Below are 19,417 nucleotides of genomic sequence, written 5' to 3' on the forward strand. Positions count from 1 at the left end.
ACATAAATTAGTAAAGTGTTAGTTCTTTTCATAAATAAGAAATGATTTGTAGAAAATCTTGATAAACTTGTTGCTATAACGATTTTCTCAAAATGTTTACGTCATTTTTCATATAATTGTAGAGTTCATGTGTAAAACTTTTTCAGCATTTAATTTTTGTAGCGCAAATATAAGTGTCAAAAGATACTTTCTATATGAAGCGAATTTATAGAAATATTCGGAAATATATAAAAATATCCGAAATGTCGACACATTAATTAGAAAATTTTACTTCTACAAAATTCAAAATACTTTAATGTTTAGTATTTGACGTAATATGATAAATATATATATATATATATATATATATATATATATATATATATAAGTTGTTATCTGTTTTTGTCTAATGTTAATTAAATTAAATGTACAGTTTTATTATCAAAGAAACACGATAATTCATGTTAATGATAATTTACAGAGTAAAAATTTAATTAATTACAACATTTGTATATATTTCAAGGTAACCTGTAGTGCTGTATTATAATAATCTATAATTCGACAATTAGATGGCCGATTCGAACGTAATACGAAGTCAGAGTATTTCGACAAAAGTTTTCAATCGTTCAAAATGGAGAACAGGGCTTCTTGAACAATCAAGCTAGTTCCGGCTCTATACATTCGACCGACAATAGGCACACGCTTTCGCATTTCAGGATTTGAATTCGAGGGTCCAGATGATTCGTGAAGCTGAAGATCGCTGAGAGAAGTCTAACTCTCGTGCTAAGCATATGCAGATCCACTCGTCTATCCCGAGACAATAAGAGCTGGGCGATGGCACAATAGCTGCGATCCTTGTGTAACCCTGACTTAAGTCCCAGAGTCTATCCCACTTCAGGTTATAATCCCAGACTTCTACGAAACTGAGGAAATGGAGAACGAGAGGAAACAACGAAAGAAGGAGAAGGAAGGAAACTTGGTTTTGCCGATTTCATTCGGAGAACAACGAAATACTTATTAATCAAAATACCGGCGGTATCTCTCTACTGAAAATGAAACGATAACTGTAAGTAGTTATTCATCCCGGAAATACATATTGTGTCGTACTTTTAATTATCTAGGATATATATGTGGCGTTTTCTATTTTAATTTTCCATGGAATAGATGTCAATTATTCGTTATACGAATACACAATCAGTAAGGAATTAAGTAATTGAGAAATCGATTCTGTTTTTTTTATCAATTTTTAATGTTATAAGGCAAATTATTTTGCTAAAAATAGATAGTCGTATTAAATAGGTAATTGAATAATTATATGTAAATATAACCAATAAATTTTTATACAGTTGTCTATATATTAAACGATAAAATTTCTGTAATGTCATGAATATATAATACAAGCGGAAGGAAGGATAATTTCTACATTGTGCTCTACTAAATATTTTTATCATCTAATTGCTAATTTCCTTTGTTTCCGCGTTTCAGTTATAGGAATTAAATATGAAATATCGAAGTTTACCACGAACTATTTTCAATATGCATGATTTCTTCGTTATGAACGTGTTGATCGACTTACATATTAAATCATAAACTGATATAGGATGTTCTCAATACTCGGTGATGTAAGGTGCTAAGTCTACCAGTAAGATGACCAACAAAGGATTTACTGCCGGTGGCATGATATTAGGTATTAATGCCCTAAACTTCCATCTAATACGCTGGTTGCTATAGGGTCTACCCCCAGGATGCATAAGACAGGTCGTACCTAGGAAGACCGAAAGCTGACCAGTGGCCACCTTAATCCAGGGACGTATAGTTTTCATTAAGGTGCCCTGCCCTAGCGTCGTCTCTGTATGGGGATCAGCTGGTTTAAGGTAGGCATATACTCCGCAGATTTGACCACGACCGGCCGTATTATGCGGTCTGTTTATTAGCAAGCTTTCTTGATACGCACAGATCCGCTGCTGTAATCTACTGCTTTGATATTTATTTCGTCAATTTTTAATATCACAAAATGTATCGCGTTCATTTTATTTTTCTTATTCTTTCCGTTACAAAATATCCATAAGAACGTGTTCGATTTTTAAATAAATATTACTAGAATGGAGGTCATACATAGTCAATAAAATAACATCTATATAATAGATAATAAAACTTGGAAAGAAAAATTTACAAGTTCGATTTAGGTGACATTAAATTAAAGAAATACAGGTATGGCAAAATGTATTGTTAATATCCGTTACGATGTTAATGTTCATTGTGCTTGAAGTTTCGCTGAAAATATCAGTAACGTAGCTTTCCATATATTTTTTGTTTTCAATACACGAGAGAGAAAGAAAGAAGGAGAAAAAGTGTCAACCACTCATCCGCAAAATCTTTAATCTCTGCAGCGGCAAAGACATTTCTCATTTCTGGTGCAGACCCTATCGGGCTTCCGGTTATCTCCCCGTTTGCGCTGTGAAGGAAACACGACGGAAGCGTCAGGATGGTTCGTCTTTGACAGTTCTCGCTACAAGATAAGATTCATCCCAAAGACAACCCTTGAAGAAACGAAACAACTTTTCTCTTGATAGATTTCTCTCGTTTACGAAAGTTGCTATATTTTCAAATCGATCAATGAACGACTTAATCTATCATATTTGTGCTTGGTATCTATTCTGCACGTATATTGTATATATTTTAATGATCCTTTGAAGCGTAAATCGCCTTTTTTACGAAATTGGAGAGATTGAAATTAAATTTCGGACGTATCTTTTCAGAATACGTTTGTAAGAAATATTCAACGGAAAAGTTAAAAATAATATCCAGTTACAAGCTAAAACTTAATAATCCTACGTAACTGCAAATGAGTACTGTAGTAAAATACCGTTGTTTAAATTTTGAAATACTCGCATATAAATTTTAGCAAGTAATTATTTATAGTGCGTAACGTCGGTATTATATGAATCTAATATTCGTAAATTCGCGTAGAAAATAAATAAAATTGTATTAAGAGATTATCATTTAATTTAAAGCATCTCGTATCGAATAACTATTGTTTATAAAAAAAAACTTGACGGCATGACTGTTATTAAGATAAAATGTATTACAGAAAATGAAATTGTACAGTATATATGTATAAGAAAATATATGAGCGATTCGATAAATATTTGAATATACCTTGTAAATGTAATTCACATAGCTAACGTTTAACGAAGTTCTACACGATAAATTAGCGGACTGGTTCTTGCACCCATTGCCAAGTCGGCGGTGCAGATACAAGATAAAAAGTTGGAACATATTTTTCGACACCCCGTGATCACCCATTCCACGCTACCGTGATAATGGGTTCTTTAGGTGCACACGGAGCTGCCAGGGGAATGAGACGAAAAATCTTTACTGAATATTTCTTCTATATCTTCGACCCCTGTTCCTTCTTAGGGGATGATTATTTATAATATCAGATTGGTGAGAACGTTTTTAAATCACTGTCGAAAGATCCTCAGTATCATTTAGATACATCTATAGAGAAAAGAAAATTCCTTGCCTCGTTGCAGAGAAATTTTGATTAAGTAATTTACGGTGGAAAACGAAATTTTTTTTCATTGTTTATATACACACACATATATATAATACACATACGTATACATACACATAATTCTATTATGTATTCAATTCTATATTTATATTTATATCCATGAAATTTGCAAATTACAGAGTGGAGATGGATTGAGATTAACTACGATATTTGTGCATTTACATTTCGTTTTAATATAAATCAGTTCGTTTGTACTGCAAATAATTCGTTGGAAATACATATTACGTGTAATTGAATGATTTTTGTAACGGTATTATAAAAATCAAAATATTATGTTTGTTCGAACATTTGATAAATACTGCCAACAATTTGCATTCTTTGTTCGAAGAACAGAAATCCGCACCAAATCTAATGTTCTACATCCGGAAGAGCAGAGCTATGCAGATGACTCGTAGTACGGCCAAGTCTTCGATCCTAAGGTTTCCCCTTCGTCTTGGTGACTTGGTAATCCAAGACGATTTTGTCTAATCTCTCAAAATCGAATCAAGCTGTGCCCCGAAGCCTCGACTAAAGAATAGGGATATTAGAATCCATGTTTGACGGTAAAAATTTAAACGAAAACAATTTACAGGTAAATGAAAAATCTTGTCTATTGTTGTCGTATAAAATAAAAGACAATATCACGAAGGTATTTGCAAATATTTTTCTACATGTACGAAGAGAGTACTGTAATAACCTAGGCTAATGTAGGAGACATAATATTCGTGCACGAGCAAACATCTAAATTATTCAATGTTCGTCTATCTTGTCGATTGCAAATAAATCTGAATCTATAAAAATGTTGGAGGCAAACACGTCCTAGCACGTTACGGAATTTGCGATCTATGGAAGTCTGCCACTTCCGTTCTTGAAACTTAACCTAAGCGCGTACATTAGAAGGAAAGTGTGGGCGTTTTTGGTATCTGAAGCTGATCCGGCGGATGCCGGCCTTTACAGATAAGCGACCAACTCTTTCGAACTCTTTATCTACACCCGTCCTCTTTCGAAGTCTTTCCCTTTCGCGTTTATTCAATCTTCCGTGTCGTGTTTTCAATTTTATCCCAACGTACCATATTGTTTGCAGCATGATTAAACATTTGTAATGCCAATTGTCATGCTCTGTCTGATTAATTTAGAAAATATCGATACATTGTAACATTCGGTTCACAATAGCAATGCAACGCAATATAGTATTACAGATCATGCGTTTGCATTATGGATTAAGCGTTGCGAAAAATGTTCGATCAAGAAGATTCTTCGTAATGTTCGCGACATAAAAAATCAGAAGTTAATATCGCTTGGTCGTGCTCCATTTGCGTGCATGCAAAGGCTGTGTCCGTGAGTTCGCGTGCGGTTTAAGCTCTACAGCACCGCTAAGCTCGCGTTGGGGAGAAAGCACCAGATAAGATGTAATGAGATAACCTCACGGCTAGTGTGGCTTATAAGATCACCAACCACGCGACGAAACCTTCTAAATCTAAGTGTTAGCCGATTCTTAGAGACAGGATCACGCACTGTGCTAAAAAACATATCTCAATACCGTACTCGATTGAAAAGTGCGCGAAATAGCAGATCGTAACGAAATGGTATTTCATTCTCTTCTGGATTTCACCGACGTTTTTTATTTCTTGTCTTTTCATGACTTTTTATCTCAGTTAATTGGTGTACTAGATGTAGAAGACGGAAAAATGAGAGAGACGAATGTAACAAGTTTATGTGTTATACGTAGAATTTAAAAATAATTCCCAATTTGCTCCAAGTTCTTTTATAAAAATAATGCAGGGATGAGAAGAATAAATCTCATCAAAAGTTTGAAAATAAAAAACATGTAAGTTTTAAACAGATGAAAGAAAAGTGTGTGACTGGCAAGGATGCAGAGTTAATATGTCTCCTTAATCTTTTATTTCGGACCATTTTTTATATAACAACGTGATCCTCCCTTTCTCTCTCTCTCTCTCTTTCTACCGGACTCATTAGTTGTGTCGTGCAAATATTAATCTCTTTGTATTTCGCTGAACCTCGATCCGAACCTCCGAAGCGCGTTTTACTCGATAGTCGAGATCATTCTCTCAACGTATGCGTCGCCGTTGAATGAAAGCAAGGGTGAAAACTTGCCCTAAGACGCTTAGAGAGTAAGCTCTTATACACGACAGAGAATAAGAGAAGGGCGTTGTTCGCTCGTACTCCGCTACCGTTTCCCTGTATGTATATCCGTTTCTATGTATATAGGTGTTTTGCATATGCGTGTATCTACACGCACACACATCACGAGCGAAGAGTTTGTTTTCCAACATCTGCACAGGTTCGTACGATTTCGCGTCGTTCGTCGCGGTAACTGACATTTGTGTGCACGCACTATACTCGAAAGATTAAAATTACTTTGGTAAACTGCGTCGAACGAAGGAAAAGGAAGGGAACTTCGTAAGATACTAGAAGGGGACGGGGGCGGGCGGGGACAGGATTCTCGAAGAGGGAGAACGTCTCGTAAATTTCTCGACTAAGGAGCTTAATTTGGATTTTCGGTAACGAGTTATTGTAAGCGCCAACTCATTGGGGGATGATTTAAGTGGCACCAAGGACAAGTTCCGGTCGTCTATTACCGATAGGCGATGGACGGATTATTCGTTGGATTTTCAAGAACAATATCGTGAAACTTCTTATCGGTACCAGTCTGTCGCTTTCGAAAGTCTTGCAGCGTATCAGAGAAGACAGCTAACATGAGATTCGGTTTATTTGTTTAATTTGAGCCTGAGATATCGGGGTGGAAGCTGATGGATGGATTTTTCCCTAGTTATGCAATGTTAACCAATATTGTCTAGAAATAAGAATATGCTGTTTGCGGAAAAACAGCGATGTCTGCCTGGTGCATAAATTTAATTGATTTCTTTTAAATAAGTAATGATTTCGCTTCGATTCTGGGTACAATAAACGTAGTAGCATAAACGACGTTAAATACTATATGTTAATTTAACGAGTTATATCAGGATGTTTTTACGCAGGTGTAAATAGTGTAAAATTAAGAAACAGAGATATGTATGTACGAAATGTATATACCGCAGCAAACATACCGTGTTTATGTACAATTCAATATGTGAAAAACATTCGAAGAATGAATTGTTGTACCGTTGTACTGTACTGTACTGGATAGTACTTTTAAGTAGGCTAGCAAAACAAATGATACTATCTTATTCGCTCTAAGGATAGCTACACATAGGTTGACATTTCTCGATTTTGTATATATGACCATTCAAATACAAAGTTTGTTACCTGAATCGAACATATCGTTTGTATGAATATGTTTCATCGCTTTTGAGCATTGAATTAATTTTTGCGCTATCTTTCATATGGCGGGTTATACGCTAAATATTATATTCATGTCACGTTTCTAAAGAATATAGGTCATCCTAAGCATCTGCAATATTTTCGTTATTGTTCGACTGTGTGGAAACAGTTTGCAAAGTTTAACGATTCAATAAGCAATAGCTTCGTCTCTCATGATTTTAAGTTGCGAAATTTCAGGCTCTCGGCATTGATTTAACACTTTCGCTACCGCCGTTTAAGGCAAAAGTCGCTGTTCGCAGCTCGAGTTTCCAATTTTCAGCATGTTACATAATATGTCATATATTTTTACGTATATATGTAATAATAAAAAAAATGATAGGTAGACGATCCGAGGAGCTTTTAGAATGCGTCACGTATGTGTGATTATAGGACTGTAATAAGCAACTAGTGCGTCACATACGCGTTGTAGCGAGAGGATAAACAAGATAACATATCCAACAAATTTTATTGTTGCATAAAATTTATCAATTGTACATACAATGGAGACCCGTATGACGCGAACGATATGTTCCGCGTATATGTATATTTTATTTAAAATACCATAAAAAGTGATCACTGTTCGTTTTTACACACTTTGAAGAAACAAATCAAATACTGTTCCTTACTTATAGATAATCGTATGATTCTCGATAAATTCACAGGTGGTTGGGACACATACGCATCGGTTCTTTCCTTGTACGACAATAAATTAAATTTTATTTCGAAGTATCTTATCCTACAGAATAAAAATCGTTTCCAAAATTGTGTACGGTTATACAGTTACAATTTATTAATTTACTAAGCTATCAATTTATTTATTTATACAAGTTAATGGAATTCATTTTTTCATGTACGTATAAACAATGTAAATGAAACAATGTGCTGTTAAAAATTAGTCGAAGCTCAATATATCACACAAGTGTAATTTCATTCTTTTCAACGAGTAATGTTCTTATATGTCGATGAATTGTCTCGTTTCAAAGAATGTAAAAGTTTAAAATTTCAAACTCTCAAAAGTCGTCAAGAAATATAGATAATCTTAAAATTTCGGAAATTGGAATGTTGACAATCATTTTCGCTTAACGTGGGATTCCTCACAAGTGTTTGACGTATGCCGCTGTACTGTTTTCGGCTAAAGCCAGTGTTTACATCGCAGGAATTTACTATAAGTGTCAGACGTTTATATGTCAATGCATCGAAAAAGCGTGCTTCTAAATGATTTTTAGCTATCGTATTCGCGTCAGATGTACACAATTGGAAAATTGTAGGAAGCCCACCTTTCTCGAAATATCTGTTCCTACTAGATAGAGACATTTAGTCACAGTGTTAAAAGTTGAAAATTGATATAATTTAGATAGGACTGTATGTAAAATTTCTGAAATAAATGGAGGACGAAATATATTTGACAAATAGAATTTTTATTTTATATTCGAAACGATTGAGGAAGAAAAAAGGAAGAAAATTCGAAAATTAAAAAACGCATTATAGAAAACCTAGGCTTCCTTTACAGTGAACGACGAAAGAGAGGAGAAAGACGATTCTATAAGAGGAAGAGTAGAAAATATTTTTTCTACCTGTACAAGTCACTTTGTTTAGGAAATTATTTCACAAAGTCTTTCTTATAAGAAAGCAATTCTCGTCAAAAAAATATCAGATGATTCGCAATTGAGAAAAATTCAATTATCGTTTAGACATTTTGCCTAAAAAAAAATTCATTAAATATGAATACAAATCTTACGGAGAGAATTATCAAGAAATATTTTCCAACGCAATTACCGAGCTTAAATGCGTTACAGTATTAGAATGCGAATGTGTAATTATTCAAATTGCCATTTATAATTGTAAAAGATATGCAGTGCATCCTTAATGTCGCACAACCTTCAAGATATATCCTATTTCCTAGAGATATATGTACCTTACGGTTATAATAAGAAGAAAGTTATCAAAGATTATTTAAAAGAAAGAAGCGCTAAACGGTATGAAATGATTCAGCCTGTGGCTGACAACCTGATTTAGAAACGGGATGGAGTCCTCCACGAAATCCTCAGAAGGAAGAGAGCTGATCCTTCCGGCGACCGGAGAGTCCTGCAGAATGACGTAGTAATCCCACGGGAGAGCCTCGGCCTTAGCCTTAGCTTAAGCCATAAGGGTTTGCATACACGCGCAGAGAGAGAGACCGGCACAAATCAGGATACACACACAAGCAAACGTACTGTATACAGTGGCTTGCACGCGTCCTTAAAATACGGATATACGCGCAACACGAATGCTCCTAATCCACGAGGGTTTCAGCAAAACCTGAACCCGCCATCGGCCGAGGAACACTTTGGATTTAGCTATTCCACTTGCTCGGACGATCTAAAATATTTAGGGAGATCGATGAGAGCTGCGTGTGTTCTGAAGTAACATCAAAGACGATCGGATATGCAAAGGAACTGAGCAAGATTCCTTCTCGACTTGCCATGGAAAAATAAACGTTTCAAAGAGCTTATAGGTTCCCGGAGGACCGACGAGTTTCATTTTGCTAATGATGTTTCAAACCTCTATCTTTCAATTTCTTTCAGTCTCGTCCCTTTCCATTTTGTAGAATATTAAAAAATCTTAATATTGTGTTTAATTGCAAACAGTAAACATTTATGGAGAATTTTTCAATTTAATATATTACGTATTACTAACGTATTACGTATTACGTATTACATAATATTTCACGTTACCATCGACGTAATATCGACTATATTACATCATATGTATAATTTACTTATCTTATTCCCACGTTTCTGCTACATTTTTGTTGCTAATCGCTCTTCTTTCGCACAACTGGAAATACCAAGCAAGAAGGGTTATAATTGAAACACAATAGTTTCGCCAGTTCTTTTGAACAATGAAGGCATTTTATGCGACATTGTGCTAAGGCACGTAATCTTCGGGGGTTTCTCGGGAAGTGACGCTGGTCGGAGCAAGCTAAGGTCGGTAAGAGAGAGGGGTCGAAGAAGACGGCAGCCACGAGCATCGAATCGGTGATGGAAGGGTGAAGGCTGGAGGAGGGTAAAAGGGGAGGGTTAAAGGGCTCCTTAGCGGAGATCTTAGGCAAATCCAGCGTGAAATCGCATCAGAACATCCCCTTGCCAAAACCACCACTTACTCGTACCATCCTTGCTTGATATCAGTGGTATCCGCCTAAGAAAATTTTTATTGCTATTTTTTCTTCGGTCCTCTAAAAAAAACTACGTTTACGCACTGCTTAAATATTATATAACATCATAAACGTTAGGGTAACTTAGGGTAAAAGAATCGTCGCTATTATAAATATTTTGTGATATTTACTTGTGTTGAATTTCCGCCTACTACGATAAATGTACTTTTTTTACATATGCATTTAGTTAATTGCCATACGTGTATACCTATTACATATATGCCTATTATACACATATAACTGTTAATTGGTTCTTAATATAAGTTTTTATATTCAATTTTAACTTCGAAAATATAACATGGGTAAATTCCTATACGTTGTTACGTATTTGTCACGCAGTTACAATTCCTGCACATCATCAATTGTCGTTATCTGATAGAATTCCCAGCAGGGAATAACGGATAATAAAGTCTCACCTCTGTTTTGAATCGTCACGGTGCTACAGGTAAATGTGACTTTTGACGAGCTGACGACCATAAGGCTACAATTACTCAAGACTTTAGCCAGCGCACTATCTCCGGCACTCGCATTCTTCCTTTTCTCTTCCACGTTCTTGCCACGGGACCTTTGTCGGAGCTTGCTTCTCTTAATCAAACCACGGAGAGAAAAGACATTAAAAGCCGCGGAGAGACCCCGTATCTCGCTTCGAAATAAAGTTCTAGTCAACCAGGGAAGATAAGGCTCCCCCTCGACGCTGCTCTCTTTCTTCTACTCTTATAGGATCGCTGTCTAAACGCACTCTATTATTACAATACACTCAGCCGAGCTCAACAGAGTCGCGTGTGATTTCTTCTTCCACGGAAGATTATGTCGTATCCTATGAAAATGTTCCCCTGGCATTAGATAACACCTTAATGATCGAAGGTTTAATGCATTCCCTACTGCGTGGAAGTATTATTCTTTTCTTTTTTTCAAGCTTCTCTAAATTAATTAAAAAGTTTTGAACTTTAGGAATCAAACTCTCTTACGAATAAACACTGCCTTTATTTATTTTACCGTTATTCGGATATGTTAGGATTAAGTTTTACTACTTAAATCTATGCCAAATACTGAAGCGTACACTATAATCACTCACGATCAAACTTTATTGTTGTGCTTATTACTTCCAAACATAGAGCTTGAAAACGTAAGACTTTCGAATATAAACGTAAATAATATTTTCACAAGACGGTAAGAGAAATTTTTGAGAAAATAATTTTCTACTGTAAAATGACATGTGATTAAACACAAACTATTAATTATTCTGTTCATATTATCTGTTCTTAACACGACTACGATTCTAATGAAGTTAATTACTTCGATCATAGTTCAAAACATTTACGTGAAATTTATTTATTCCCTCTTATGAATTCGTATTGCTAGTTTCAGCATAATATGTATCAAATTGAAATGTAAATAAAGTTACCGAAAAATGTGTATAATCTCTAATATGTAATCTATAAGTATCACAAAGGAAAATAACCTAATACATATTTCCTTAATATAGATTCTGAAACGAACCACTATATAAATATCATAACGAATACTATACTTTTTGATATTTCATGCCTTTTTGTCTCGCACGCGCATTCTATCTGTCTCTTTCGCCTGTGAATTCCCCATAAATGCATAAACATCCACAGTCTATCAATTACATATTTTATCTTTTTCTCGGTGAGCAGCAGAAGCTCGATAAATTTGAAACTCTTCTTTCTGTAACATGCATTACAGCAACGAGCTGCATGCAGCGCATAGTTCTTTGTTTCGTGGTCTTAAACCTGCAAGAATATTTGCGAAGAAAAACTTATCACTTACGAGAAGCCTAATACGCAAGTCTATTGGTCGGGAAATCACTTGAACGGATCGAATCGCGCGGTCACCGACGCGCCGTTCTGGTAAGCCGCGCTTTCGCGAGCATCGTCTTCGACGCGAACAGGAACTCGAACTAGATCTCTGCGTGAATACATCCAGGTGAATACATAATGTGTAATCCTCGGGGTATGCGGACTCGGCGTCTTAAGCTAATCTTGTTAGGCGTTCTAAGCCTTCGGCTGACCCTGCGGAGCGGACTTTTAATCCCTTAACACGGCTACGCGCACGAAGATTTTGCATAAGAAAGAAATAGGATTGCCCTGCCCCTGTTCGAAGGTGACGAGCCGTTTTCCGTCTTCTTTCGCACACTGCCAATGTGTTTCTTAAAGAATCGAAGTTCCGTGTTGCATACGTTCAGATCGGAAACCTTTTCATTCGAAAAAGTAGCAGATGCCAAGGGGCTCTCTTTATTTTATGCGATCTCTTTTTGCGTCACCTTAGAAGTGTTAGCTTAGAAAATTCATAGAAGTGTGACTTTTTTTTTACTACAACGGAGCAGCTGGCAACATGCTATGTTTAATTTTATGTCAGGCGCAAGATAATCGTTTGGTTACATTCGTGTAATCGTGTACGTTACAGTATTATGTTAGCATCTGATGCAATTTGATATAAAAGATTCGTATCTTTGTTACATTCTCTGAATTATAGTATAAAAGTGTTCCATAATTAGAGTTAAATAAAACACTGGTAATCTTAAGCTGAAATAAGTAATATGCCTGCATATTACGTTACTTTAGCTTTATATTTATTTGTAAGAAATGGCTGACGCTTTATAAAATCTATATGCTCTTGTAGAATGTAGGTATATAGAAACACGTGTTTTAATCGCTGCAATTGTAAACCTTAACGTTGAACAAACTCAGTTTATAACTACTTAAATTCACTAGATCCAGGTATCTTCGTAGAACTTATTTTTATCCAACTCCGACTATTGTCCTTTTATTTATGTATCGATATTTACTAACTGTACGCAGTTGGCCAAGATTCAAAATCATGGTTCAAAATTAGGTTAGTGTGGTTTTATTTAAAACATATATTTTATCTATTTATTATATAATATAAATAATATAAAAATGTCCAAATACGTATAAACGATAGATTAACATCGAGGAACAGATTATTGATTCAATTCAATGGGTAAGTAATTGCATCAGTTCGCCGATATTTTGAGTACATTACATAATTGACGATTGCCGAAAGAGCGATTCGTTGTTTCTTATCCTGAAAAAATGTCAAAATTGGTATGATGTTTAGTTGATTCGGTAGATGTAATATCAGAAGTACTAGAAACGTTTAAAGCACAGAGTGAACCACATTGTCTTCATTATAATTTATCATGTTGTTAGTGAATGGATCAAAATTTCAACATAATATGACTGAATCTCACGACTTTTTATCTTTGCATAACATGTGCCGAGGAAATTAATCGATTTTGGTACGAAAATATCTTCATATACCTCGCTCCACATTTAATACAATTTAATCGTGGATTTGTTAAATTTCATATAAAGGATCGAGATTCCCTCTTCCATTTTCAATTATGATACGCCAATAAATTTTACCATGAAAAAACTTGAATAATTGAAATATCGAATAGTAATTATTTGATGTAAAATAATAAACTTAACGTGTACTTCATATCCGTCTGTACTAATTAGTTCAAATGTTTTGCAATAATTCCTGGTGTCAGCACTACAATATCAATAACAGAATTCGAAACTTTATAATTACATAGCACACTTCTGATAATACGAAGTAAGCCAAATTACTTTTCGCATAAACGGAAATGCTTGTACATATTTTTATAATAAACAATACAAATTTAAAAATTTTATAATATACAAATATTTAACATACGATTTGGTAATTGTGTTTCAAAACCTATAAGATTGAACCTGAAGCTCTGGACTCTGCAACTCACATAATCTATGTTTATAGCTTTCAAATTTTATTTTATTTGCTTGTCGATATGCTATTTATTTTATCTTGTTAGTACGTTATTATATCGATAGTAAACGTTTTATCTACGAGAATAATTATCCCCCAAGTTTCAAATTAAATTAAAAATCTGTAATCGATATTAAGAATCTCTTCTTTCACTGGTGTACAAAATTTTGGCTGCAGGGGTTTAATCACGTCTGAAAATTAAGTAGTTAAATATAAGTATCTAAATTCGGACGATGTGAATGTGAAAATAATTATGATATCAGCTTTCAAGTGGAGAAACTCTTTATAATTGATCGCGGATCCAGTATACAGTTTGTTTGTCCATGCGCGTTGCAACATAAGGAAAAAGCAATTAACAAATCCTATTAAAAATAAAGTCAAGAGACGTTGTCGGCGGAGACTTGATGTTGTCTTATATCTATATTTATAAGAGTCTTAGAATATTAAGGCTCCAGAAGAGACTATTATGATTATACAATGAGAGCAAATTCGTAATTCAACGACACATCCTTTCTGTTTTCTATCCTGCTTCAGGCTATTCTTAAGGTTCATAAGACGACTTCAAAAGAAAATTACCTTTATTGAAATTTAGTCGCCTTAAAATTTATTTCTATTAATATAAAAGTTTCATATTTTCCTTGATCTATTTATATATGCAATAAGATATTTGTCTCTGTTATAATATCCCTACAAATCCAAGATCGATACGGTTAAAACATATTTGCATTTATCATCATGTAACATATTACATTATAATAATACAGTAATATTCTTGTGTTAAAAAATATAAGCTTTACTTTGTTTATCTTTTCTAACAGGGTAGTAGTATTTTTTTCTAATTGGAGAGCAAACAAAGATGCAAATAAAAATATGTCGCTTGAGTGAATAATTTGTGGAAACATCTAATACATACCAACATCCTATATTAAATATTCATATTTTACTTAAATTGGATAAATATGTGTTATGTAAATATTGAAAAATTATTGAAAAATAAATATTGAAACATTAAATAAAGATCTCGTATGTTAATGCCCTTTTAACGAGCCTTATATTCTATATACAATCTTCTAGTGATAAAAGACGAAGAAACACGGTAAAAATTTATTTAATATCTAATATATCCATTATAATGATTACTGGCGTCGCGTAAAACACGTGCAAAGTATCTTACAAATATTACTCAAATTAAAATGTTAATGCATACTTTACACTAGACGTGTACAAAAGTTAATATGTAACATAATAATTTATAGTCCCACATGTGCTAGAATGGCTGAGGTAAATTCGGGGTATTTGTCTTGCTCCTAAAGATTTTTTTTACTTGGAATCTAATCGAGTAGACGCCCGGGAATAAACATTTAAAGCGTGATTACGGAAAGGGCCGGAGGCACCCATCGATGACATCACCTGCCCCATCGTGAGCCTGAAAGAGGAGAAAGATAAATCGAAAACAGGATGCAGAGGCGTGGATTTTCGCAGAGGCCGACGTGGTGGCATGCACACACAAACTTGTATCCACCAGTACATTGGAAAACGTAGTTGGAGATACAGTGGAAAGAGAAAGAGCGAAGATGAGGGGATCAGTGTATACCTACACGCGTCATGGTACACACGAGAGTTAATGCCACTCACACACCGTTGCCACCTTCGAGGATTATCCTACGGGGATATTTTTGATCGTGCAATAATCCCTAATACGATTTACACAGCTCGTGCTCGCAGGGACGCACACATTATTCGCTGACGCCCATAACCATTCGCGACATTGCACCTGACTGTCGCCAGGGCGCCTCGCGTTCCGCAAGAATTTTAATTAACCGATACCGATGTCGAATAAATCATCTTTTTATTCGAGATAGTTTACATTGTCTTTCGGAGAAATATTAATAAGCAGGGGCTGTACAATTTGTTATGGAAAGCTCGAAGATAATGATTCAGTGATAAATCGTACCAGCGAAATATGATTAATATAAAACGCTAATACTTGTGTAGCCGAGATAGTGAGCGTACTAAGTCATAAAAAGTATACAGCCAGAGTACTGGTATAAATTTAAATAACGATTAAAAAGCAAGTGCTGAAAGATATAAATAAGTTTTGAACATACAGCTGATGTACGTACCTTAAGGTTGTTTTGGTTGGTTATGATTTAGCGGCGTAAAATACGTGACTATTGTTATAGTTTAGGAGGAGAGATACTCATATAGTTAATTATAGACGCATGATATGTAATGTAGCAAACAACTTCAAATGTTAAGAGGGATTGACAATGTGAAATATTCTACAGTTTCATTAAATTCATTGAATCGTGTCTTTTAAAATCAATGATTTACAAGTTTGGGATGAAAAGCTTTATTAGTAAGGCATCGGACTTCGCTAATCTCGCGGTATCGTTTCGTCTCTCCTGCTCTAGGTGTACATTTACAGATCTGTATATTGTATGTACGAAAAGATTATTACCTTACGTTAACGTATATTTTCGTTCCTATTTCTTCCCTTTAATCTGAAACATATTTGTATTCAACATAGTGTAACATATTATATTATGATAACATACAATATGCATTACAGGTGTAGTGTAATAAACATATGTTTTTTTATCGAAAGATACTGTTATTTTGTCGAAATATATATATATAAAAATTATATAAAATATCTAGAAATATATAAATATATAAAAATTTCGATAAAATTGACTTCATACGTATTTATCCGTGAAAGTCAGCAAGCAATAATTTAAGTTCTATCTTGCAATTTTAAAAACAATCTATAAGAATCTCAAGAACGAAGAGGGTAGTTCTAATGAAAATTTTTATTTAACAAGCACCAATGAGATCTTTGACAAGAAAGATTAAACTACTCTTTGATGCTACAATGTTAATTCAATTACTTGAAGGAAGGAAAAGGATGGACTCAATCGCACAAGGCGGCAGTTTTCTCCCATCTTAACGATAAGAAACGGCAAAGACTGAGATGTTATTGAAATGTCGCCGCTATTCCACTACAAGATATTACAGATTGATGAAACTGCAGGGACCGATTAAAAGATTAAAACATAGCGGCTAATCGTTGTTATGGCGCGGCGGGTAAAACGAAGGAGCCAAGTGGCACTCAACGGTTGTTAGTCGCTCGGATAAAGATAAGTGTCGACCCTTCTTCTTCTGATTGTGAGACTCCTTCGTCTTCTTCCTCTCGTCAGACGTTGGCGAAGATTAAGCCAGCAGCCGTGGCCGGTGACCCGTGAAGATAACCGGCCGTATATTCCTAAAGCCGTCGATCGGTTCGTCGTCCATGCGCTTCTCGTAAGCCGCGACTTTTTTATCAACCCCTTTCGTGCGTTGCATCGTTAGCTTTCGGATTTCCGATGTGCCGTTCATTGCACTTTCAGCTGCTCGCACGCGCTTACGCCGCAAGGAATCGCGTTCCAGATATCGCATTCATCGGCCAGCGAAACAAGACGTTGAAAGAGAAAAGAGGAAGGAGCGGTTTCTGTACGCGGATGCTGTACCTACCTGTTCCGCAGCTTGCAACAATGCCCAACTTTCGTCATTTCTCACTGGTCCAAATTTCGTCAATATTCATAATCGCTTCAGAGCCTATCCAATTTCGGACAAAGATATATTTCAAGAAATTACAAACGATTGGATTTATTATACACTTTATGCGCGTAACGAGAAAAAGAACTTTGCCATTTAAATTATTTGCTGAGAACGAGTTTTTTTATAGAATACCACGTAGAGGCGTATCTTCTTGCGAAAATTATTTAAACATTTTAAAATTAAAAATCGCGTATGATGCGTTTTAAGAACACTTAATCGTAAATGTGACGTACTGAAACATGTATTAAAGAAGAAAAAAAAGAAACGTACATATATTTCGAAGCTTTTATCTGCTGAAAATGATATTCTCAGAATGATATTATCGATCATTTTTATTCCCTATAAAACTGTAGCGCTATTAAATTTTATATTGAAAGATTACAATCACCATTTCGTTGTGGATTTGACAGATTATACATACATTATTTGCACAGTTTATTAAAAAGTAAATCATATGACAACATACATTTTGAATGCTGTATGCACAATGTACATACATTGTAACCATGAAATGTAGCGTGAATCACTCTCTTTGTTCAAAGAATTAATTTTATTGACTGCATCTTAGGTTAATCGTAAACAATAATACAGATAAAAATAAGATAACGTGACACGAGCTTAATGTAACATGATAAAGATCGAGAGATTAGGTGAAAGTGTGAAATTCCATTTAGAATATCGGTGACCTCGTTTCTAAAATTATGATAACGCTTGATTATTATCTTGTAACCATTCTTGTAGCAAAAAAATACGTCATCATTTTAAATTGAGATCCATTTCTGACACCATGAAATTAGATAATCTGATCGAATCACCCACAGCGATCACTAAATCCTACACTTCAAAATTAGCATGCTACGCATTTGTGTAACCATACCCAAGATCATGCTCGGCTATAGATATTATTATATGTGTGCATTTACATACTCATGAGATTATGTGTTAATTCAAAACTTGCTTTGGATTTATCTTTGTCAATGTAATTTTCATCTTTCAGAATAAAAATCCGTTTTAGCAAAGACCGCGTTTAAAGTCGATTATGGGATATTTATACGGGCTAAAACGCGTATCAATTATCATGATATTTGAGCTTTGAAAACTATTTCAAGCAAAAGATAATTAGCATCGAATGAAGGCAGGAATTTATTGGTGCAGAAGGAAATATTTTCTCTCTATGATAAACCGAAATCATCTTGTGGTTTTTAAATAGAATTCATTTTTGCCCGCAACTTCGTTCGCGTGGACTAATATACGGAATGATTTTTGAGCAGATGAATTTTTATGAATGAAAAGCCAGATACCTTTTGTGCTATCAGTTAGATTATTTTCTGTAGTAAAAAATATTAAATTAAAATAAGGTTCGATTTCAGAACAAATATAACGTGAACAATAACGTAATCGTTGCTTGTCTTCTACAAAACATGGGAACGTATACAACTCAGATGTTAGGCTGTTCCTCAATTTCTACAAAACGGATTAAGACGAAACGTACCCTATTTTCTTTCTCCGACACTAAGCTATACAACAGAGAAAGCCCCATCAGAATCCGTTCAGTAGTTTTTACGTGATGCAAGTACAAACAGATAGACGGACAGACAGACAAATATTCCAAAAATTGGTTTTTTGAAACTCCATAGCTAATGGAGCTATATAGTCGTTCCTGGATGACTATTTTATTCTTTCTTATTCAATGTACAGACACAACCCTTCTATTGTTTTATCATATTTGTAGATAGATATAGAATATCTTGTCCATGTTCTTAGATTATAAGAAGAAATTATTTTGGAAATACATATATCATGCAGTTTGAGATTAAGAAAAGGAAAGTACATGATGTTATTCCAGAAACTCAATACATTTTTTTTTTATAAAAAACTGGAGTTTTATATCTTTTAAATAAATATCTTTTTAAATTATCTTAAATATCTTTTTCAATTAATATTAATGAAAGTTCAAATATCGTTATGAT

The 19,417-nt window shown here is 34.6% G+C and overlaps 1 protein-coding gene across 4 annotated transcripts in view; it reads right to left on the reverse strand.

Moving 5' to 3' along the window:
* dve (SATB1_N and homeodomain domain-containing protein dve) overlaps positions 1 to 19,417 on the reverse strand; it is a 58,593-nt gene that overhangs the window by 12,103 nt on the left and 27,073 nt on the right. Inside the window, exon 1 of one of the 4 annotated variants that reach the window (XM_069111579.1) lies at positions 10,466 to 10,846. The exons of the other annotated variants lie outside the window; for them this stretch is intronic. Coding sequence (XP_068967680.1) covers positions 10,466 to 10,526 — 61 coding nt within the window. The 5' untranslated portion in view covers positions 10,527 to 10,846. Of the gene's footprint in view, positions 1 to 10,465; positions 10,847 to 19,417 lie in introns of those variants that run through there. 4 annotated transcript variants of the gene reach the window in all.

The sequence above is a fragment of the Bombus flavifrons genome, chromosome 4 (genome assembly GCF_040668555.2).
Source record: "Bombus flavifrons isolate JBK064 chromosome 4, iyBomFlav1_principal, whole genome shotgun sequence".
NCBI classification, from domain to species: domain Eukaryota; kingdom Metazoa; phylum Arthropoda; class Insecta; order Hymenoptera; family Apidae; genus Bombus; species Bombus flavifrons.